This window comes from Babesia bigemina, assembly GCF_000981445.1.
Source record: "Babesia bigemina genome assembly Bbig001, chromosome : I".
Classification (NCBI taxonomy): Eukaryota; Apicomplexa; class Aconoidasida; order Piroplasmida; family Babesiidae; genus Babesia; species Babesia bigemina.
The window spans coordinates 1,167,434-1,189,687 of record NC_027216.1 but is presented as its reverse complement, the minus strand read 5'-3'; the positions used below and the strand labels follow the sequence as shown (position 1 = coordinate 1,189,687).

Genomic DNA, 22,254 nt, shown 5'->3' with positions numbered 1-22,254 from the left:
TGTCGTTAAATATAATCCTTCAGATAAAATACGGAAATGGACTTCCTGCACAGCAGGTTGTCAGTAATTCTATTATTCATTACTCGGTGTGTGTGTGTAATAAGTAGCTGTTTCGATTAATCCAATGATGATGCAACTAAATGCTGAAATCGCGCACACACGTAACACTATGTGTTCGTTCATACCATTATGTGCATTTTAATCATTCTAACATCAGCTGGATGTGTAGTATAACATTTGCATTGCGATAGTTAATAATTACGGTGAATCGCTTGCGAATCCATGGCAGTACTCAGGTTTCTATTTTGTATTAAAATTTCGTAAGAGCGATCTGCAAATATACAATGTGGACATTCAATTCGGTTATTGTTTGGTTGCACTTTAAGTTAAAACGTGACGTAGTGAATATCCCCAGGGCATCGCCAACGTAGAACCATTAGCAGTAGACACAACTCAAATGTGCTTATATTTAAAGGAAATTATGCGTACCACAAGCGCTCCGTTACTGTATGTAATATTTAGAGATGAATATTTGTGGCTAGTAGAGGTAAGGTACTTCATTTTAAAATGCTTTTGCATCTGTCTAATGCGCTATAACCGGGTAAGCATTAGACGAACCGTTTTTGGTGTCAACTATGACATACCTCCCCGTACAATGCATGATTAGGCTGCCGATTCCACGGCGTACTGTTTCTGAATGCCGTTTTTGTCATTTGTGCTACCACCCAGCTTTGGTGAGAGCAGCACTCATGGTCGCGCGATGACTTCTGTCCCTGTCCACCATCTCACACATTAGACAAGGTATCAATTGGCAACGTGTCGACTAGCGGATCTCTCATACCGTAGATTACCTCAACGAATCATCATACCGTAACAACTACTAAGCAATACACTGGGCACGTCGTGGAAGTTCACGTCGAGACCACGGACCCCTGCCTACAAGGCTGCGGTGTCACATACGCATCCACTGAGCTTTTCAAGCCTGAGACGACCAGTGTCTGCGACGCCTACGGCAGAGGAATTGGTTGCAAGATAGGCCTCCATGCTGCGGGCAATGCGGTCTTCTAGTGCCCGGCTCCTTACGTGCTGGACCCGCCCAACTGCTTCGACCAGGTCTCCGTGAACGGCAAAGTGAAGCACCTAGCCGGTCTCAGCTATTCGTTGGTAGCTTTGCGCACTAATCACTTTGTCACACTGAACGTCAACGCCGACCGTTTAGGACCCGGAGAGACCCTGCGCCACTCGCCGTCACTTGAATGCCGATGCGTCACTGTCAAGGGTGTCACTCGCTCCACCATCCAAATCGAGAACTACCACTCACAGTATTGATCAGCTCATATACGATGACACTTCGGTGAATGATGCGAATAAATTGGTTTCGCTTGTTGATGAGGACCTGCCTTTTGGTACCAGTGGAAGTGTACCTTGGGCTGGTGGTAATAATTGCGGTAGCCAAGTCAACAACGCATCGTACTGTTATCATATGTGTCTGCAACTAACACGGTTGTCAATGGGGCCGTTTAATAACCTGAGTTGGAGCCACACGACAGCATCCCCTGTTGCTCATCGCACCTGCCGGATCGAGGGAGGTGTGCCACATCACCCAATACCGCTGCTCACATTTAGAAACCTTGGCGATGCGCCTGACACGCGACTAAGAGCACCAAATTAAATCTGCCAGTGGAATGCAGGTACTCCACCAAAGTGGATGAGCCGCCACGCCTACACCGCTGCGGACGGGCTCTGAGGCAGGCGGGTCGTGGGCACTGGCGGTGGCACCAGGCGTCATGAGACGACGATAGCTGTGACCGAGGCTGCCTGGCACCACACTTGCTGAAATAACACTTGCTGGCACTCGTCCAGCTGCTACCCCGGCATCCACCGCCGCCGGCACGCCTGGTGAGGGTCTGTGGCGCCGGGTGGAGTCACTGGGTGTGACATCGCCAGACCGCGGCAGGTGCTGCACAGCACACGATGTGACCTGGTGTCACCGTATAGCTGCCGTATATGTCCCATCCACCGACACGCATCCGGGCAGTCCGGGAGCGCCGCCGCCGGCACGCCTGCGGAGCCGCCACGGCCAACTGCAGCTGCGGCTGTACGGCACGCCAGACCCCGCCAGTGTCGCGTTGGTGCCACATTGGCGTGGTTACGTGCCTGTCTTGCCTCCCTATCCTAGCCCACATCCGCCCGTTGTGCCGGGCTCCGGTGCGTGAGGTCTGCGGGCGGGGTGCCCGGACTGGGGGCTTGGCAGTCGAGGCACCGGAGGGATGGCAGCTAGGGCACGGCAGTGAAGCACTGCTGGCAGATGACAGATTGGACCAGGTTTGGCGCAGTGCTGCGTGTTGTAGGCCGTGTCTGTGTGCCTCGCTCCACGCCCCCGGCGCCGCGCAGCCGCCGTGTCAGCGGATACGGGGTCTAGCAGATACCACAACTCAATGCACTGCCGGCACTTAATAGCTATAAGACGTAGTATGGTACGCACTTCTATGTGGCTGTGATGGCCTGGCTCCCACCACCAGTCACCTTGCCGCCACCGCCGCCACGCCTACACCGCTGCGGACGGGCTCTGAGGCAGGCGGGTCGCGGGCACTGGCGGTGGCACCAGGCGTCATAAGACGACGATACTGTCATCGGAGCTGCCTGGCACCACACTTGCTATAATAACACTTGCTGGCACTCGACCAGCTGCTACCTGTGGATCCACCGCCGCCGGCACGCCTGGTGAGGGTCTGTGGCGCCGGGTGGAGTCACTGGGTGTGACATCGCCAGACCCCGCCAGTGTCGCGCTGGTGCCACATTGGCGTGGTTACGTGCCTGTCTTGCCTCCCTACCCCAGCCCACATCCGCCCGTTGTGCCGGGCTCCGGTGCGTGAGGTCTGCGGGCGGGGTGCCCGGACTGGGGGCGTGGCAGTCGAGGCACCGGAGGGATGGCAGCTAGGGCGCTCTAGTGATGCAGTGCTGGCAGATGACAGCTTCGACCAGGTTTGGCGCAGTGCTGCGTGTTGTAGGCCGTGTCTGTGTGCCTCGCTCCACGCCCCCGGCGCCGCGCAGCCGCCGTGTCAGCGGATACGGGGCGTAGCAGATACCACAACTCAATGCACTGCCGGCACTTAATAGCTATAGGACGTAGTATGGTACGCACTTCTATGTGGCTGTGATGGCCTGGCTCCCAACACCCGTCACCTTGCCGCCACCGCCGCCACGCCTACACCGCTGCGGACGGGCTCTGAGGCAGGCGGGTCGCGGGCACTGGCGGTGGCACCAGGCGTCATGAGACGACGATAGCTGTGACCGAGGCTGCCTGGCACCACACTTGCTATAATAACACTTGCTGGCACTCGACCAGCTGCTACCCCGGCATCCACCGCCGCCGGCACGCCTGGTGTAAGTCTGTGGCGCCGGGTGGAGTCACTAGGTGAGACATCGCCAGACCGCGGCAGGCGCTGCGCAGCACATGATGTGACCTGGTGTCGCGGTATAGCTGCTCTATATGTCCCATCCACCGACACGCATCCGGGCAGTCCGGGAGCGCCGCCGCCGGCACGCCTGCGGAGCCGCCACGGCCAACTGCAGCTGCGGCTGTACGGCACGCCAGACCGCGCCAGTGTCGCGCTGGTGCCACATTGGCGTGGTTACGTGCCTGTCTTGCCTCCCTACCCCAGCCCACATCCGCCCGTTGTGCCGGGCTCCGGTGCGTGAGGTCTGCGGGCGGGGTGCCCGGACTGGGGGCGTGGCAGTCGAGGCACCGGAGGGATGGCAGCTAGGGCGCTCTAGTGATGCAGTGCTGGCAGATGACAGCTTCGACCAGGTTTGGCGCAGTGCTGCGTGTTGTAGGCCGTGTCTGTGTGCCTCGCTCCACGCCCCCGGCGCCGCGCAGCCGCCGTGTCAGCGGATACGGGGTCTAGCAGATACCACAACTCAATGCACTGCCGGCACTTAATAGCTATAAGACGTAGTATGGTACGCACTTCTATGTGGCTGTGATGGCCTGGCTCCCACCACCAGTCACCTTGCCGCCACCGCCGCCACGCCTACACCGCTGCGGACGGGCTCTGAGGCAGGCGGGTCGCGGGCACTGGCGGTGGCACCAGGCGTCATGAGACGACGATACTGTCATCGGAGCTGCCTGGCACCACACTTGCTATAATAACACTTGCTGGCACTCGACCAGCTGCTACCTGTGGATCCACCGCCGCCGGCACGCCTGGTGAGGGTCTGTGGCGCCGGGTGGAGTCACTGGGTGTGACATCGCCAGACCGCGGCAGTGTCGCGTTGGTGCCACATTGGCGTGGTTACGTGCCTGTGTTGCCTCCCTATCCTAGCCCACATCCGCCCGTTGTGCCGGGCTCCGGTGCGTGAGGTCTGCGGGCGGGGTGCCCGGACTGGGGGCGTGGCAGTCGAGGCACCGGAGGGATGGCAGCTAGGGCACGGCAGTGAAGCAGTGTTAGTGGATGACAGCTTCGACGTAGTGCGGCGCAGTGCTTCCTGTGGTAGGCCTTGTCTGTCTGCCTCGCTCCACGCCCCCGGCGCCGCGCAGCCGCCGTGTCAGCGGATACGGGGTCTAGCAGATACCACAACTCAATGCACTGCCGGCACTTAATAGCTATAAGACGTAGTATGGTACGCACTTCTATGTGGCTGTGATGGCCTGGCTCCCACCACCAGTCACCTTGCCGCCACCGCCGCCACGCCTACACCGCTGCGGACGGGCTCTGAGGCAGGCGGGTCGCGGGCACTGGCGGTGGCACCAGGCGTCATGAGACGACGATACTGTCATCGGAGCTGCCTGGCACCACACTTGCTATAATAACACTTGCTGGCACTCGACCAGCTGCTACCTGTGGATCCACCGCCGCCGGCACGCCTGGTGAGGGTCTGTGGCGCCGGGTGGAGTCACTGGGTGTGACATCGCCAGACCGCGGCAGTGTCGCGTTGGTGCCACATTGGCGTGGTTACGTGCCTGTGTTGCCTCCCTATCCTAGCCCACATCCGCCCGTTGTGCCGGGCTCCGGTGCGTGAGGTCTGCGGGCGGGGTGCCCGGACTGGGGGCGTGGCAGTCGAGGCACCGGAGGGATGGCAGCTAGGGCACGGCAGTGAAGCACTGCTGGCAGATGACAGATTGGACCAGGTTTGGCGCAGTGCTGCGTGTTGTATCCCTTGTCTGTCTGCCTCGCTCCACGCCCGCCGGCGCCGCGCAGCCGCCGTGTCAGCGGATACGGGGCGTAGCAGATACCACAACTCAATGCACTGCCGGCACTTAATAGCTATAGGACGTAGTATGGTACGCACTTCTATGTGGCTGTGATGGCCTGGCTCCCAACACCCGTCACCTTGCCGCCACCGCCGCCACGCCTACACCGCTGCGGACGGGCTCTGAGGCAGGCGGGTCGCGGGCACTGGCGGTGGCACCAGGCGTCATGAGACGACGATAGCTGTGACCGAGGCTGCCTGGCACCACACTTGCTATAATAACACTTGCTGGCACTCGACCAGCTGCTACCCCGGCATCCACCGCCGCCGGCACGCCTGGTGTAAGTCTGTGGCGCCGGGTGGAGTCACTGGGTGTGACATCGCCAGACCCCGCCAGTGTCGCGCTGGTGCCACATTGGCGTGGTTACGTGCCTGTCTTGCCTCCCTACCCCAGCCCACATCCGCCCGTTGTGCCGGGCTCCGGTGCGTGAGGTCTGCGGGCGGGGTGCGCGGACTGGGGGCGTGGCAGTCGAGGCACCGGAGGGAAGGCAGCTAGGGAGCTATAGTGAAGCAGTGCTGGCAGATGACAGATTGGACCAGGTTTGGCGCAGTGCTGCGTGCTGTAGGCCGTGTCTGTCTGCCTCGCTCCACGCCCGCCGGCGCCGCGCAGCCGCCGTGTCAGCGGATACGGGGCGTAGCAGATACCACAACTCAATGCGCTACCGGCACCTAAATAGCTATAGGACGTAGCATCGTACGCACTCTATGTGGCTGTGATGGCCTGGCTCCCAACACCCGTCACCCTGCCGCCACCGCCGCCACGCCTACACCGCTGCGGACGGGCTCTGAGGCAGGCGGGTCGCGGGCACTGGCGGTGGCACCAGGCGTCATAAGACGACGATACTGTCGTCGGAGCTGTTTGGCACCACACTTGCTACGATAACACTTGCTGGCACTCGTCCAGCTGCTACCCGGGCATCCACTGCCGCCGGCACGCCTGGTGAGGGTCTGTGGCGCCGGGTGGAGTCACTGGGTGTGACATCGCCAGACCGCGGCAGTGTCGCGCTGGTGCCACATTGGTGTGGTTACGTGCCTGTCTTGCCTCCCTATCCTAGCCCACATCCGCCCGTTGTGCCGGGCTCCGGTGCGTGAGGTCTGCGGGCGGGGTGCCCGGACTGGGGGCGTGGCAGTCGAGGCACCGGAGGGATGGCAGCTAGGGCACGGCAGTGAAGCAGTGCTGGCAGATGACAGATTGGACCAGGTTTGGCGCAGTGCTGCGTGTTGTAGGCCGTGTCTGTGTGCCTCGCTCCACGCCCGCCGGCGCCGCGCAGCCGCCGTGTCAGCGGATACGGGGCGTAGCAGATACCACAACTCAATGCACTGCCGGCACTTAATAGCTATAGGACGTAGTATGGTACGCACTTCTATGTGGCTGTGATGGCCTGGCTCCCACCACCAGTCACCTTGCCGCCACCGCCGCCACGCCTACACCGCTGCGGACGGGCTCTGAGGCAGGCGGGTCGCGGGCACTGGCGGTGGCACCAGGCGTCATGAGACGACGATACTGTCATCGGAGCTGCCTGGCACCACACTTGCTAAAATAACACTTGCTGGCACTCGACCAGCTGCTACCTGTGGATCCACCGCCGCCGGCACGCCTGGTGTAAGTCTGTGGCGCCGGGTGGAGTCACTGGGTGTGACATCGCCAGACCGCGGCAGGCGCTGCACAGCACATGATGTGACCCGGTGTCGCGGTATAGCTGCCGTATATGACCCATCCACCGACACGCATCCGGGCAGTCCGGGAGCGCCGCCGCCGGCACGCCTGGTGAGCCGCCACGGCCAACTGCAGCTGCGGCTGTAAGGCACGCCAGACCCCGCCAGTGTCGCGTTGGTGCCACATTGGCGTGGTTACGTGCCTGTCTTGGCTCCCTATCCTAGCCCACATCCGCCCGTTGTGCCGGGCTCCGGTGCGTGAGGTCTGCGGGCGGGGTGCCCGGACTGGGGGCGTGGCAGTCGACGCACCGGAGGGATGGCAGCTAGGGCACGGCAGTGAAGCACTGCTGGCAGATGACAGATTGGACCAGGTTTGGCGCAGTGCTGCGTGTTGTATCCCTTGTCTGTCTGCCTCGCTCCACGCCCGCCGGCGCCGCGCAGCCGCCGTGTCAGCGGATACGGGGCGTAGCAGATACCACAACTCAATGCACTGCCGGCACTTAATAGCTATAGGACGTAGTATGGTACGCACTTCTATGTGGCTGTGATGGCCTGGCTCCCACCACCCGTCACCTTGCCGCCACCGCCGCCACGCCTACACCGCTGCGGACGGGCTCTGAGGCAGGCGGGTCGTGGGCACTGGCGGTGGCACCAGGCGTCATGAGACGACGATACTGTCATCGGAGCTGCCTGGCACCACACTTGCTATAATAACACTTGCTGGCACTCGTCCAGCTGCTACCTGTGGATCCACCGCCGCCGGCACGCCTGGTGAGGGTCTGTGGCGCCGGGTGGAGTCGCTGGGCGAGACATCGCCAGACCCTGCCAGTGTCGCGCCGGTGCCACATTGGTGTGGTTACGTGCCTGTGTTGCCTCCCTATCCTAGCCCACATCCGCCCGTTGTGCCGGGCTCCGGTGCGTGACGCCTGCGGGCGGGGTGCGCGGACTGGGGGCGTGGCAGTCGAGGCACCGGAGGGAAGGCAGCTAGGGAGCTATAGTGAAGCAGTGCTGGCAGATGACAGATTGGACCAGGTTTGGCGCAGTGCTGCGTGCTGTAGGCCGTGTCTGTCTGCCTCGCTCCACGCCCGCCGGCGCCGCGCAGCCGCCGTGTCAGCGGATACGGGGCGTAGCAGATACCACAACTCAATGCGCTACCGGCACCTAAATAGCTATAGGACGTAGCATCGTACGCACTCTATGTGGCTGTGATGGCCTGGCTCCCAACACCCGTCACCCTGCCGCCACCGCCGCCACGCCTACACCGCTGCGGACGGGCTCTGAGGCAGGCGGGTCGTGGGCACTGGCGGTGGCACCAGGCGTCATGAGACCACGATACTGTCATCGGAGCTGTTTGGCACCACACTTGCTACGATAACACTTGCTGGCACTCGTCCAGCTGCTACCCGGGCATCCACTGCCGCCGGCACGCCTGGTGAGGGTCTGTGGCGCCGGGTGGAGTCACTGGGTGTGACATCGCCAGACCGCGGCAGTGTCGCGCTGGTGCCACATTGGTGTGGTTACGTGCCTGTCTTGCCTCCCTATCCTAGCCCACATCCGCCCGTTGTGCCGGGCTCCGGTGCGTGAGGTCTGCGGGCGGGGTGCCCGGACTGGGGGCGTGGCAGTCGAGGCACCGGAGGGATGGCAGCTAGGGCACGGCAGTGAAGCAGTGCTGGCAGATGACAGATTGGACCAGGTTTGGCGCAGTGCTGCGTGTTGTATCCCTTGTCTGTCTGCCTCGCTCCACGCCCGCCGGCGCCGCGCAGCCGCCGTGTCAGCGGATACGGGGCGTAGCAGATACCACAACTCAATGCACTGCCGGCACTTAATAGCTATAGGACGTAGTATGGTACGCACTTCTATGTGGCTGTGATGGCCTGGCTCCCACCACCAGTCACCTTGCCGCCACCGCCGCCACGCCTACACCGCTGCGGACGGGCTCTGAGGCAGGCGGGTCGCGGGCACTGGCGGTGGCACCAGGCGTCATGAGACGACGATACTGTCATCGGAGCTGCCTGGCACCACACTTGCTATAATAACACTTGCTGGCACTCGTCTAGCTGCTACCCCGGCATCCACCGCCGCCGGCACGCCTGGGGAGCCGCCACGGCCAACTGCGGCTGCGGCTGTACGGCACGCCAGAACCCGCCAGTGTCGCGCCGGTGCCACATTGGCGTGGTTACGTGCCTGTCGTGCCTCCTACCCTGGCCCACATCCGCCCGTTGTGCCGGGCTCCGGTGCGTGACGCCTGCGGGCGGGGTGCGCGGACTGGGGGCGTGGCAGTCGAGGCACCGGAGGGAAGGCAGCTAGGGAGCTATAGTGAAGCAGTGCTGGCAGATGACAGATTGGACCAGGTTTGGCGCAGTGCTGCGTGTTGTATCCCTTGTCTGTCTGCCTCGCTCCACGCCCGCCGGCGCCGCGCAGCCGCCGTGTCAGCAGCACCGGGGTCTAGCAGATACCACAACTCAATGAACTGCCGGCACTTAATAGCTATAGGACGTAGTATGGTACGCACTTCTATGTGGCTGTGATGGCCTGGCTCCCACCACCAGTCACCTTGCCGCCACCGCCGCCACGCCTACACCGCTGCGGACGGGCTCTGAGGCAGGCGGGTCGCGGGCACTGGCGGTGGCACCAGGCGTCATGAGACGACGATACTGTCATCGGAGCTGCCTGGCACCACACTTGTTATAATAACACTTGCTGGCACTCGACCAGCTGCTACCTGTGGATCCACCGCCGCCGGCACGCCTGGTGAGGGTCTGTGGCGCCGGGTGGAGTCGCTGGGCGAGACATCGCCAGACCGCGGCAGGCGCTGCACAGCACATGATGTGACCCGGTGTCGCGGTATAGCTGCTCTATATCTCCCATCGACCGACACGCATCCGGACAGTCCGGGAGCGCCGCCGCCGGCACGCCTGGGGAGCCGCCACGGCCAACTGCAGCTGCGGCTGTACGGCACGCCAGACCGCGCCAGTGTAGCCTTGGTGCCACATTGGCGTGGTTACGTGCCTGTCGTGCCTCCTACCCTGGCCCACATCCGCCCGTTGTGCCGGGCTCCGGTGCGTTATTATCTGTGTAGTATTTTATGAAACATTTGCATTGATATTGTTTTTTTTTATGTCGATGGATCTTAAGGTGTGGGTTTTTTTCAATTTTGAAAAACTTATACGGCGGATTTTGGGTGGTGATAGATGATTGATCGGTCAGTAAACACAACACATATTCAATACCTGGGATTATATTGCACACAACAATACACATATGGGAGAAACATATGCATCTACATTTAAAATTTAGGCGTGCTAGTAGGTGTTACGTCACTAGAAGATTCTACGATTCGTGCGATGGTTTTTTCGAAGTAAATTCTTCTCTCAGGACCCAGCAGTTTGGTCCATCATTTCTTTTTTTCAACTGACATAACTATAGTCTGATGAATTTTTTACGGGCAATCTAACCTTTTTGAGAATGCACTTGAATTTTTTCATCTCCGATTCTGCGCATTTTAAACCTGAAGATTAAACCATTACCTGGAATGAGTGGTCCGAAATGTTGGATTACCTATGCATAAATGAGGAGTTATTATGTGACATACCTCTCCCGTTGGAATTTCTAATTTTGGTGCACGTCTGAAGTAGTCTAAAATTATGTTAATCATAGGGCACATATCCTTGCGTATCACCGCAACGTCAGGACCGTGAGTCTTACGTCTTAGATTTTGTAACATGGAAACACTGTTTCCGGTACCACCTTTTGGCACCTTACGCCCATTGCAACACACTGGCGCCGCAGCCTGACCATTTTCGCCAGTCCATGTTGGAACCGATATATCATATGCACTTCGTTCCTTTAGCGATCTTTTCAAAAGTTGTATAGCCTTATCCGCAATTACTGAGGAATCCTGGTCAACATTTGCGTAAATCCTATTTTCAATATCGTCATGCTTGATTACTCCCTCGATTTCGTGATGTGCAAATATTGACTGCAGGATGGGGTTTTCTTCTGATACGCATTTAGCTACATCGCTTGAACGTTGGTATATTCCGTTAGTGTTGTTAAGTTGCCTGATTTCCATCTCAAAATCGATAGATTTAAGCTGCTTTTCCACGTCATGCATATATTCACCGGTATCACCTGGACCTGCGGGTTTTGGCGGCAAAGAAAGGAGATCAGAGGCGGGCAGAAATCTAAAACCCATAACACGGGGATCAGTGAGTATGCGTTCGCTTAAATAAAACTTGTATATTTGCCTGTGATAAATTTTTTCTTCCACAGTATGTGCAGATATCAACCTATAGATGACAACATCCCTGTTCTGGCCGATTCTGTACGACCTTTCTCTGGCCTGTGAATCGGTCATCGGATTCCAATCTGGATCAAAAATAAGAATACGATCCGCACACGTAAGATTTAGACCTACGCCCCCTACTCGAGTTGTTAGTAACAAGACAAAAACATCTTCCCCCTTTTCGAAAGCATCTAAAATACCGGAACGCCTTTTTATGGAGATGTCACCATCGATTCTAGCTATTCTACACGCACCATACCGTGTGGCCAAGTTGGCATAGATAATGTTCAGCATCTGTATAGTTTGTGAAAAAACCAAAATCTTATGCCCGTTTACTTCCCAGTTGGATATGATATCGAGTGCAATCATCAGTTTAGAAGACCTTTCTACGTTACCGAAGTCTTTAGGATGTTCTTTTAAAACCAGATCAGGGTGATTGCAGACTTTCCTAAGTAATGTTAGCAAAAGCAAGAATTTGCTGGATTTCATCTTACTACCCATACGACTGATGGACGTTTTCACAGCTAATGCCAAGTTGCTATTGCCCACCGATTCAACATTAATGACGTTTTTGAGAAGGGCAATATAGACTTGGTATTGCACTCTAGTCAAATTGCACATTATGATATGCTCTGTTTTCTTTGGAAGTCTCAAACAATCCGTGAATTCGCTTTTTAGGTTCCTTTGAATAAAAGGATGGACCAGTTCTCTTAAACGCAAAGCACAATTATATGCAGCTGAATTATTGCATACGTCAGTGGACCTCATAATGGGTTCCACAAACTGTTCAGTGAATAAAGGAAGTGTACCCAAATGCCCAGGTGCAACAAAATCCAACAAGGACCAAAATTCCACAAGGTTGTTTTGTATAGGCGATCCTGAGAGCAGAATCCTATGCGGAGTACCCAGAGTCTTCACTGCAAGCGTTATGGCCGCATCAGGGTTTCTAATTTTTTGCCCTTCATCTAGGACTACGTATGACCAATGGCAAGCGTTAATGGTTTCGATATGGACTCTCAATGTTTCATAGCTCGTTATGAGGGCTTTGTATTTCACTCTTTGACTCTTTCCGAAAATTGCTCGTTTACCGAAAGAACCCAAAGCGCCATGAAATACGATAGGCTTCAAAAGCGGGGCCCATTTACCCATTTCATCCTTCCACTGTGAAATTAGCGTAGTTGGACACACAACTAGGACGTGCAATCCACCCTCTAAATTGAGCGTTTTGGACTCGGTAGAAAATATCAGCGCATTGAAAAAAGACAGAATTGTGATGGTTTTCCCTAATCCCATTTCATCGGCTAATATACCACCGTGCCCACGATGATGTAGCCCAGCCAACCATTTCAAACCTTTCTTTTGATGGATATAGAGCCGATCGAATATTGTAATAGGTGCGAAAATGGTGTCCGATATTTGACAAGCCGCTTGGTTGTTGACATTAGTATACTTAAATTCGGATTCGGAGTCGTCATCGTGCGCATCATTGGACTCATCTTCTGAAATTTCAAGCGTTTCGTCGTTAATCCTAAGTTGTGAATCTCCGATGAATTCGTACTTAAGCTCAGATGCATCTTCGGATAACGATTCGTCGTCGCCCAAACTTTGTACAATTATGCGATCAATTATTGCTCGAATGTTGTTTATGAAAGACTTGTATTTCTTCACAAGATGGTGTGACGCCTGCCATGGTGTCACACTGAGAAGTGCATAGACAAACTAACATCTAATCTCTTGATTTTTTGCTTTAGCCTTTTGCTAAGAGCGTGAAGGCGAAATACCACGTCTACATTGCTCGATACTTTCTACAGATTCGTTGAGTATCATTTGGGAGTTTTGAAATTGTTAACGTTAACAATACGGCTGGGAAAGCCGCGAGTCAAACATACTTGCTCAAGAATCGCAGAGTCGACTTCCTTGATTCCCTGAGGGTGTAGCACCATTTCTAAATACTAGCACCCTATTACTTTGCTGTTTACACTTGTCCATGCTTGACTGAGCTTGCGTGGCCATTTTACGGTACACATCAATACACCTCGTTGGGTATGTTGTTACCCTCTACCTACAATAATTACTTTTATACATATATACGCAACCTATATAAATAGGATAGATTAAGCATGGCAGCGAAGTATTTACCTCGGAAGGTGTCACCTTCGGAGCGCGATCTGTACTCGAAACTGAAAACGCTCGAAAAGCAGCTCGACTTGTGTGATATACAGGTAATTGCATGATATATAACAGATTATAAAAACCCAGGAAAATTACGTTAAGGAGGAACATAAGAATTTAAAATTAGAATTGCTCAGAGCACGCGAAGAAATCAAACGAATCCAAAGCGTTCCACTGGTAATAGGCCAATTTTTGGATATGGTAGACAAGAGTCATGGAATTGTCTCGTCTACTGCTGGTTCAAATTACTATGTGCGCATTTTATCTACAATTAATAGGTATTTACAATTCCCATATAGCAGATATGATTCAGGGAGCAACTTACACCCAATACAAGCGTCGCATTACATCGTCACAGTCATAGTGTAGTTGACGTTCTACCACCGGAAGCGGATTCATCAATTCAGATGCTCCAATTATCAGATAAGCCCGAAGTGTCTTATGCGGTTGGTTTAGACACAATTTTTAAAAAAAGCTTTAGGATATTGGAGGACTAGATGCTCAAAAACAGGAAGTGCGTGAAGCAGTAGAGCTGCCGCTAACGTGTCCGGAATTGTATCACCAAATTGGCATTGATCCACCAGTCGGCGTGCTGCTCTATGGCCCCCCAGGTAAATTCCTTGCATGGAAGACACTCGGTGCGTACAATATTGTACACAAATAAACATTATATTTCTCTCTACCAAAACAGTGTTAAGCAATCGGTCATGATGCGCCATTAACAACTCGCAGGCACAGGAAAAACAATGTTGGCGAAAGCCGTTGCTCATCATACTGGAGCTAACTTCATTCGTGTGGTGGGCAGTGAATTCGTACAGAAGTATCTTGGAGAGGGTCCGAGAATGGTACGAGACATTTTCCGCCTGGCACGGGAGAACGCCCCAGCCATTCTATTCATCGACGAAGTTGACGCCATTGCAACAAAGCGTTTTGATGCCCAGACAGGCGCCGACAGGGAAGTTCAGCGCATACTGCTAGAGCTACTCAACCAAATGGACGGATTCGATCAAAATGCCACAGTGAAGGTTATAATGGCCACCAACAGAGCAGACACATTGGACCCGGCGCTGCTTAGACCAGGACGGCTTGATAGAAAAATAGAATTTCCCCTGCCTGACAGACGACAGAGGCGTCTCATTTTCCAAACCATAACGAGCCATATGAACCTATCGAGTGATGTTGACATCGAAAACTGTACGTTTATTCTGCGCAATGAAAATAGACATGTCGCAGTTGTAGCAAGGCCGGAAAGGATATCAGCGGCTGATATAGCGGCAATTTGCCAAGAGGCAGGCTTACAAGCTATCAGAAAAAATAGATACGTCGTCACCAATAAGGATTTTCAAAAAGGATGGAAGCGACACGTCAAAAAGCAGGATCGCGACTACGCCTTCTACGGTGTATAGAAGACTGTTTATTGTAGTAATTCAATAAAACGATTCAAAAACACAAAATATATTTCTGCTGATATTAAGTGTACTCTGCAAGGCCCTACATTTCTATATGATTCTGCGTGTGATCCTTGCAATGCTGCTCTATACACACTGTAAAAGGAGCTCAAAAAGATAGTAGTGGAAATGGAAGATTTAAAAGATGGTATCACAAGAAAGGAAACACTTCTTAAGGGCCATCGTATTCACCTTCGTAAAAGGTCCGATATCGCGAAGGACATAGCCCGTTATAAATCGGTGCGTTTTACGCGAATAGTTGTTTCATATTGACCAGAAAAGCAAAACGAAGAAAGATGTGAACACAATTATGTCTTTGAACGCTATTTTCAAGCAATCTAAGCAAAAATCTTTGGACGTTAAAAGGTCATTTCCCGTTAGCGATAAAATATGCATCGCAGAACTTCTGCCATTTGCAAGAAGAACGACACCCCTCGCCAACAGTCATACAAGCTTTTGCTAGCTGTTCGAAATCAGCGCAGCGTGCAACCGTCCATATCTGAGTCATTTTTGAAGGTTAGCGCTAACTCCGAATCCACATTTCTCATGCAGGACATGGGATTATCTATAATTGGTACGGCTAGATTTTTCTCTAATTCGGAGTCGAGTTTGAAAAGCTTGGAACGGGTACGCCCATTTGTCTACTACGGTACGCCGACGCAGCGACATGTTAAGGAGCTATTGAACAAAAGGTAAAATTCCACTACAACGTATACAAAAACTTCAGAGGCACAATTATTCTTCCAAACGGCGTAACCAGATTGATCAGTACCAATTCTGTAATCGAAGAGCATATCGGCAGGAACGATATTCTATGTATATCTGATATAGTGAAATCAATATACAACGGAGACGAAAACGCGGAAGACATATTATCGAAGCTCGGAACATTAAACATGTCAATCAATTCTCTTGAGTGGTTGGTTGTGCGATCCTTTCCGTTCATTACTTGCGCAGTCCTCTAAAATGCGGAGATATAGGTACATCAATAAATGAGACGCTAGATCTGATATAATCACGACCTGACTATCGTACTTTTGACGTCTTGACCGACGCCAATCTACACAGCATTTGTTTTTCTACATGCAGACAAACCCATTGAATGAAGGCGCCTAATTCCTCTTCCACAAACTCCACGTACGTACGAGCATTTTCAGGCAATTTGTCATACGTATCCACATTGGAAATATCACTTTCCCAGCTGGGGAAGGTTTTATACACGGGTTCATACTCATCCAGCATTGCAGTGGTTGCCGGAAAGCGCCCCCTCTCCAAAAGGTCGTCTATGTACAGAAATGACAGTGTAGATGGCACAGTAAACATACTTGTTCTCTTATTTCGGTAGTCTACGCACACTTTTATTTCTTTAAGTCCTGTGAGGACGTCCAATTTTGTGAGATAAACGGCATGAAAACAGTTCAGCCTCTGGATATATCTTGCAGCAACCAAATCCAGCCACCCACACCTCCTCACTCTGCATGTGGACACACCTATTTCGGTGCCATCCTTTTGGATGTGTTCATAATTTTCGTCGAAGAATTCAGTAGGAAAGGGGCCCATACCCACTCGCGTCTGGTAGCACTTAAGAATACCAATTCTGAACATTGGGGAACTTAATGGCACCCCAAGTCCAACATACGATCCACAAGCCAGTGTGATGGACGAAGTAACAAACGGGTAAGTGCCCATGTTGATATCCAACAAAGATCCATTTGCGCCTTCTAGTAATACTCGTTTCCCAGCCCTTATGGCTTCGCTGATGAAGTATCCCGTATCACAAATACATCTTGAAAATATCTTGTAAAGTGTTGCATGCCTTTCGATTTCTTCTGTAGCCATTTTTTCCGACGTTTCCGGATCGGTGTGAATTTTGTAGATATCCATGACAGATTTCTTAAAGAAATCCCAATGAAGTAAGGATCCCATCTGAGTTGATAAAACATTAGACACTTTACACAAACCAGCACACCAGTCCTCGACGACCTGGTAGCATGACAAGGTCCAATCCCGCGCAAGGTCGTCCCTATTTCACCTATTATACATATGCGCAACGCCCCTAGCATCTTACCTCCGGCGGCCTTTCTGGCTTTTTCCATATTGCGATCAATCTCAATATGGGCATCCAAAAGTAGATGCGCACGATCCGATATGAGCAGCCTGCGACGAAATCTACAGTAACATAGACCCACAACTACCTATCCATAACTTCGATGCCATTACCCCGCAACATTTCAATTTCCTTTAATAGGCTTGATAAATGGATAACCATACCATGACCCAAGACGTTGGTTGTGTACGGGTATACCGATCCACTAGGAAGGAGATGCAGCTTGTATTGTTTGCCATTCAAGACAATTTCATGCCCAGCATTATGTCCGCCTGTTCGTACGGTTATTTGCTACCGAGCGGTATAACGCACCGTTGTATTTTGCGATTATGTCAACATCTTTGGCAAAGGCCGCGACTGCCTTTCCCTTTCCTTCATCTCCCCATTGCATCCCTGCAACAAGAAAGACCTGTTGGAAAGTGAGCCACGAGTAAATAGATACCAACATTGTGGACCGCCGGATCGAAAGGTGTTCTAGTTACCATCTTCACACATAAGAGCTGCGTTTTCACCAAGTTAATACTATTTTTACTACCGGCTATCGCCGCCTAAGAAAGTCCTAAAATTGTGTGTACGTTCAAAATGATCAAAATTTAGCTGTGAACAATGAGCGTAATGGATGGCATAGATAATTCACCAACGATGCACAGTAGGGTGATATAATTTCACGCGTGTACAGCGACAACCAGTAATATTGTATTTCCTGCGAAATACATATCATAAAAAAGAAAAAATGGGGAGATGCGCATTGAAATATTGGTTTGTGCTTTGAATACCTTAAAACACGCAACGAAGGCCATTATCACATGAGATGTCGTGTCTATACCACTTTGATCCTTCGTCGCACTGTTGTCGCATGTACAGTTGCTTTGAAACAAACTAATTGAATAAATGAAGATTTCGGACTACAAAGTAAGAGCACCTTTGTATGGGTTCTTACAGTTGACGATTTATATGTACACATTTTCTGACGGTACCGGCTTGTATGCTAATTGAGAAACGGGAACATTTGCAAAGACTGCAGTTGACATTAGATGTTGCTGATGAGGTCTGTTTCAATGCCTGTGGCGTGCAGGTTTCCGTGTTTTGGGGCTTGCGCCGGGAGTTAATACATGTTTGATATGGCATCATTAAGGGACATTCGTGACACTTTTTCATTCGCACATATTTACGCCGCATACACTTTGCAAACGTTGCTGTAATTTCGGCTATATTATATATAGATTAGACCCAATTTATAATGGTTTTGCCATCCTCGAGTACCATACGAAATCGCACAGACATATTTGGCTGCATGATCGCTATAACGTTCGTTCCAAACTCTTACGAACAACCAACCCATTAGAACGCGGTAAAAAATTTTGGATATACATAAGCGTCACTATGTGCGAGAAACGCGATCCAATACGTCAAGCAGGATCCCGTCTAAAACCGCGCACAAAACCAATTGAGAACTTCAGTTCTAGCACCTTCACCTGCGTAAGCTCATTAGTTTATGGGAATTTCGCAAAATGTTTATGAAGTGCGAGAGGGCATTAAACGATATAGAACATGCAGGGTTTCTTTTATTGTCGTACAGTCAAATAACCTCAATGTTATTCGGATTCCAAGCATATCCGTCTTTAACCACAGAGGATAAACATTACTGTTTAGAAAGACAAAACACGTAAAAACTACATATTCGCGACACATGAAGGACGAGTCTGCAGAAATCATTTGAAACGGCTCATCACCGAGCAATACAGAATCGATGAACACCATGACACCAATAAAACGATATTAAGGTCACACAAAACAATTAGACATCCCAAATGCTGCAATGTGTGCTCCAAAGCTGATACGTATTATGGGAGCGTTGGTGATAGTTGGTTCCAGTGTTCCAATACCAGTATGCTGTATTATACACCAAATTAATTACGCACTCATACAAAATAGTATGCCCGGAACGACTCCACGTCACATTGTTCGAAGCGCTATTTGGTCGCGCACATATTGCCAGCATCACGAAAATAGATAAGAAACTTCTTCGCGTATATTGAGCTACATGTATATTATAATCACGCCATAATCACAATACAGCAAATCGAAATACCAGCAACGCCTTCCCAGTCTATCAGCAATGTTGTGTCGCGCGGAAGGGTTGCGACGTGTCAAGTACATCACTTTGATTTATAAATTAAGAAATGGATACCTACCATACCAGTGATAATTCTAAAAGTGAGCTACCTAACAATACGGGTACCACTAAGAGGTAACTTGTTTTTAACCTCTACTCTGAGTAACGCAGGCGCCGACGTACAAGAGAGAGCAAATGGGATATTCCAGATGAAGCTCCAGAGACTGTGGGCGATTTGGCTGATAAGTCGGCGAATGATGGCCAGAAGAAGCGGCAGAGACGTCTTTACGTCGGAAACTTACCTCCCGGTAATTAGTAACAAAACAACCGATTTATACATATTCAGGCACGAGCTATAAAGAGCTGTTGTGTTTTCTACTTGCAGCTTTACGTCTCCCAGATAATGCCTTAGACACGAACGGCGTGTCGCCGCCTATATCTAAAACTGAAATTTTTAACGTTGACCAGGGATATTGTTTCCTAGAGTTCTCCACTGCCGAACTGGCTGACATGTGCTTCAAATTGGATGGAATCAATTACAAAGGACAAACGCTAAAGATAAGGCGCCCTATTGAGTATGGCACAACCTCAAGTTCTGACGACACCAAGGTGTTCGTGCAGAACATCCCACCAACAATGAGCGACGCAGATATAAAGGCACTGTTAGAGAAACATGGAAAACTCACATCAGCTAATCTGGTCAAAGATTTGAAGACTGGTCAAAACAAGGGATACGGGTTCTTTGAGTTCGACGACTCGAGAGCGGCCAAGATGGCAGTATGCCATTTGAATGGCCATGTCGTGGACAAACACGTGTTGAGCGTAAAGCATGCGGCCTTCAGCTATTTCGCGTCGGGCGGTAAATTGACAGACAGCAAGGCTACGAATCTGCCAAACTCCGTCACGCAGACAATTCTCAGTAATCCGCTCTTGGGTTTGCAGATGCAGTCGGGAAGACGCACTGGTGCACAACCGTCTAGAGTAGTGCAGCTACTTAATATTGTGTTTCACGAGGACCTGATACACGACAGAAAGTATCACGAGTTGAAAAACGCCATAATAGAAGAGGCAAAAAAGTATGGGCATTTGGAGGACGTTGTAATACCGCGACCAAATGACGATCTATCATATCGTGAAGGTGTTGGCAAAGTGTTCCTCAAATTTGGGGATGATGTGTCAGGCCGAAGGGCGCAGTATATGTTAAACGGTCGCGTTTTCGACCGCAAACGTGTTGTGTGTGCGGCATTTTTTCCACTGGAGCGTTTCACACGGGGCAAATACACTCTGGTTTAGAAGCGATAATAAATATGGCGTCCGAAACATTCTGAGAAAATTCTATTAACGTTGCCCGCAACAATATAATTGTTAGAAATAGTCGCACACCACAATTTTGTTGTGTGGCGCCTGATGCGGCTGCGCTCAGCCAAAGGGTTGCCCTTTGAAGAGCACGCTAAGGTCTGAGACATTTGTACTAACTGTTTCTATACGTTTACCCTTTATACACGAACCTACCATATCTTCGTGCAGCACATTATAAGGCAATATATACTTGCGTCTGTGGTGTATGTGTATATACGGCTGGCTATTTTGATATCGTTCCCTATACGTTGAGAATGGTGCTTCGTGTGGGTCAGCCGGCTCCTAATTTTCGCTGCGAAGCTGTGATGCCAGACAACTCCTTCAAAGAGGTTTCCTTGTCTGACTATGCAGGTAAAAAGTATGTTAGCCTGTTTTTCTACCCATTGGATTTCACATTCGTCTGCCCTACCGAGATTGTCGCGTTCAACGATGCTATTGCACAATTCGAGGCGCGAAATGTGCAAATCCTGGCTTGCAGCGTCGACTCCAAATTCGCTCATCTTACTTGGCGCAATACGCCCAGAGACAAGGGAGGAATCGGCAATGTTATGTTCCCTATATTAGCAGACCTTACAAAATCGATATCGGAACAATATCAGGTTTTAATTCCCGATGATGGAGTTGCCCTCAGAGGCCTCTTTATTATTGACAAGAAGGGCATGCTCCAGCATCAGCAGGTCAACAATCTACCCATAGGTAGATCGGTTAGTTTTCCAGAGTTCAGCGTTATGAGGTGTCCGCCTTCGCTTGTAGTGTCCTAAATTACGTTGTCATGTTATGTGAGGTTTGAATTTGCTTATAGACGTTTTTGCACTTTCATAGTTATGACTTTTTACTAATTGCTCTTACAGGTGCACGAAGTCCTGCGGATTGTGGATGCGCTGCAGTTTTACGAGAAGAATGGAGAGGTTTGTCCTGCGAACTGGAAGGCTGGTGACAAAGGTATGGCCCCCACCACGGAAGGTGTCATCGCCCACCTGACCACAAAGATGTCGTGAATGTAAAGAACTCTTGTATCAAAACATCATTTCAATATCTTAAAAAGTGTATGTATAGGCAATCCGACCGTTAACATAAATTAGCACGCGGATCTGATGTGCTCCATTAATTCATATAGCAGTTTGTTTGTCTTTGCTTTTATGCGCGTGCTTGTCATTAATCTGCTTGGTACGTTTGATGTTTTCCAACACTTCACGCTTAAAGATGCAGTTTGGGATTTGAGGTGGCTTAATCCGTGGCGTTGCTGAGTTAAATTTAGACTCAACATATTATGAACATACTTTTCTCCCCTTTCTTTGCTATTCTCCGCATTTTTTTTTTGTGAGCAGCTACCATTCGTTGAATCTAAACATTGCTGTATCCATCAACACGCGGACCTCACGTTATACTTTCTGGATAGCTCCTGACGTTTGGAGCCCTCTGCACACCAATTCAATAGTTACGCGACCGACACCTACTCTTTAGCTTTACCATTTTGAAAAGGAATGTGTGTATCACGAGCCAATTGCAGTGCCCAGGTCTCGGTATTTACCCTGGAATCTCAATTATGAGCGGCTCGACTATAATTCCCACACAATACGCGCGGTTATATAATAATCCCCAATTAATGACTCGTTACTTCAGACGATGCCGCATTTCCTGCACTACGACGCCCACCCTATGACCTTCTTACAATAGCGAAAGCTAGCCCCTATATATGCTATGCACAACTCTCGATGATGAGAATTACATGTCGATGTGTTGAATATTATTAGCAATATACGAATGTGGTCCCGGTTTTACCTAATAGTTCGTAGGCTAAGTGTGCTCCCATCTGCGCTGGCATACACAATTAGACAGCTTGCTTCGAGAATAGCCG

At 51.4% G+C, this 22,254-nt stretch overlaps 7 protein-coding genes across 7 annotated transcripts; 4 read left to right on the top strand and 3 right to left on the bottom strand.

The window, feature by feature from the left end:
* Window positions 1–10,316: 10,316 nt before the first annotated feature.
* BBBOND_0105370 (SNF2 domain-containing protein / helicase domain-containing protein, putative) lies at window positions 10,317–13,137 on the bottom strand (the record flags this gene model as incomplete). The annotated part of the gene is made up of 5 exons (XM_012910960.1): window positions 10,317–10,359; window positions 10,437–10,467; window positions 10,498–12,877; window positions 12,919–12,999; window positions 13,084–13,137. 5 exons carry the CDS (start codon window positions 13,135–13,137, stop codon window positions 10,317–10,319), a joined length of 2,589 nt encoding a protein of 862 aa, XP_012766414.1.
* A 177-nt stretch (window positions 13,138–13,314) lies between these two features.
* Window positions 13,315–14,772, top strand: BBBOND_0105360 (26s proteasome aaa-ATPase subunit Rpt3, putative; the record flags this gene model as incomplete). Its single annotated transcript, XM_012910959.1, has 5 exons — window positions 13,315–13,416; window positions 13,439–13,644; window positions 13,680–13,812; window positions 13,848–13,977; window positions 14,099–14,772. The coding sequence occupies 5 exons, from the start codon at window positions 13,315–13,317 to the stop codon at window positions 14,770–14,772; spliced, it is 1,245 nt and encodes a 414-aa protein (XP_012766413.1).
* A 171-nt stretch (window positions 14,773–14,943) lies between these two features.
* Window positions 14,944–15,829, top strand: BBBOND_0105350 (hypothetical protein, conserved; the record flags this gene model as incomplete). Its single annotated transcript, XM_012910958.1, has 6 exons — window positions 14,944–15,054; window positions 15,092–15,180; window positions 15,216–15,330; window positions 15,367–15,506; window positions 15,542–15,733; window positions 15,772–15,829. 6 exons carry the CDS (start codon window positions 14,944–14,946, stop codon window positions 15,827–15,829), a joined length of 705 nt encoding a protein of 234 aa, XP_012766412.1.
* BBBOND_0105340 (adenylosuccinate synthetase, putative) lies at window positions 15,830–17,406 on the bottom strand (the record flags this gene model as incomplete). Its single annotated transcript, XM_012910957.1, has 8 exons — window positions 15,830–15,874; window positions 15,910–16,097; window positions 16,140–16,740; window positions 16,776–16,846; window positions 16,883–16,971; window positions 17,010–17,193; window positions 17,234–17,330; window positions 17,377–17,406. 8 exons carry the CDS (start codon window positions 17,404–17,406, stop codon window positions 15,830–15,832), a joined length of 1,305 nt encoding a protein of 434 aa, XP_012766411.1.
* Window positions 17,407–19,104: 1,698 nt separating this feature from the next.
* Window positions 19,105–20,330, top strand: BBBOND_0105330 (RNA recognition motif (RRM)-containing protein, putative; the record flags this gene model as incomplete). Its single annotated transcript, XM_012910956.1, has 3 exons — window positions 19,105–19,172; window positions 19,209–19,345; window positions 19,438–20,330. 3 exons carry the CDS (start codon window positions 19,105–19,107, stop codon window positions 20,328–20,330), a joined length of 1,098 nt encoding a protein of 365 aa, XP_012766410.1.
* A 320-nt stretch (window positions 20,331–20,650) lies between these two features.
* On the top strand, window positions 20,651–21,394 carry BBBOND_0105320 (thioredoxin peroxidase-like protein, putative; the record flags this gene model as incomplete). The annotated part of the gene is made up of 2 exons (XM_012910955.1): window positions 20,651–21,100; window positions 21,248–21,394. 2 exons carry the CDS (start codon window positions 20,651–20,653, stop codon window positions 21,392–21,394), a joined length of 597 nt encoding a protein of 198 aa, XP_012766409.1.
* Window positions 21,395–21,505: 111 nt separating this feature from the next.
* Window positions 21,506–21,869, bottom strand: BBBOND_0105310 (hypothetical protein, conserved; the record flags this gene model as incomplete). Its single annotated transcript, XM_012910954.1, has 4 exons — window positions 21,506–21,639; window positions 21,677–21,740; window positions 21,778–21,815; window positions 21,854–21,869. 4 exons carry the CDS (start codon window positions 21,867–21,869, stop codon window positions 21,506–21,508), a joined length of 252 nt encoding a protein of 83 aa, XP_012766408.1.
* Between the last annotated feature and the right edge of the window lie 385 nt (window positions 21,870–22,254).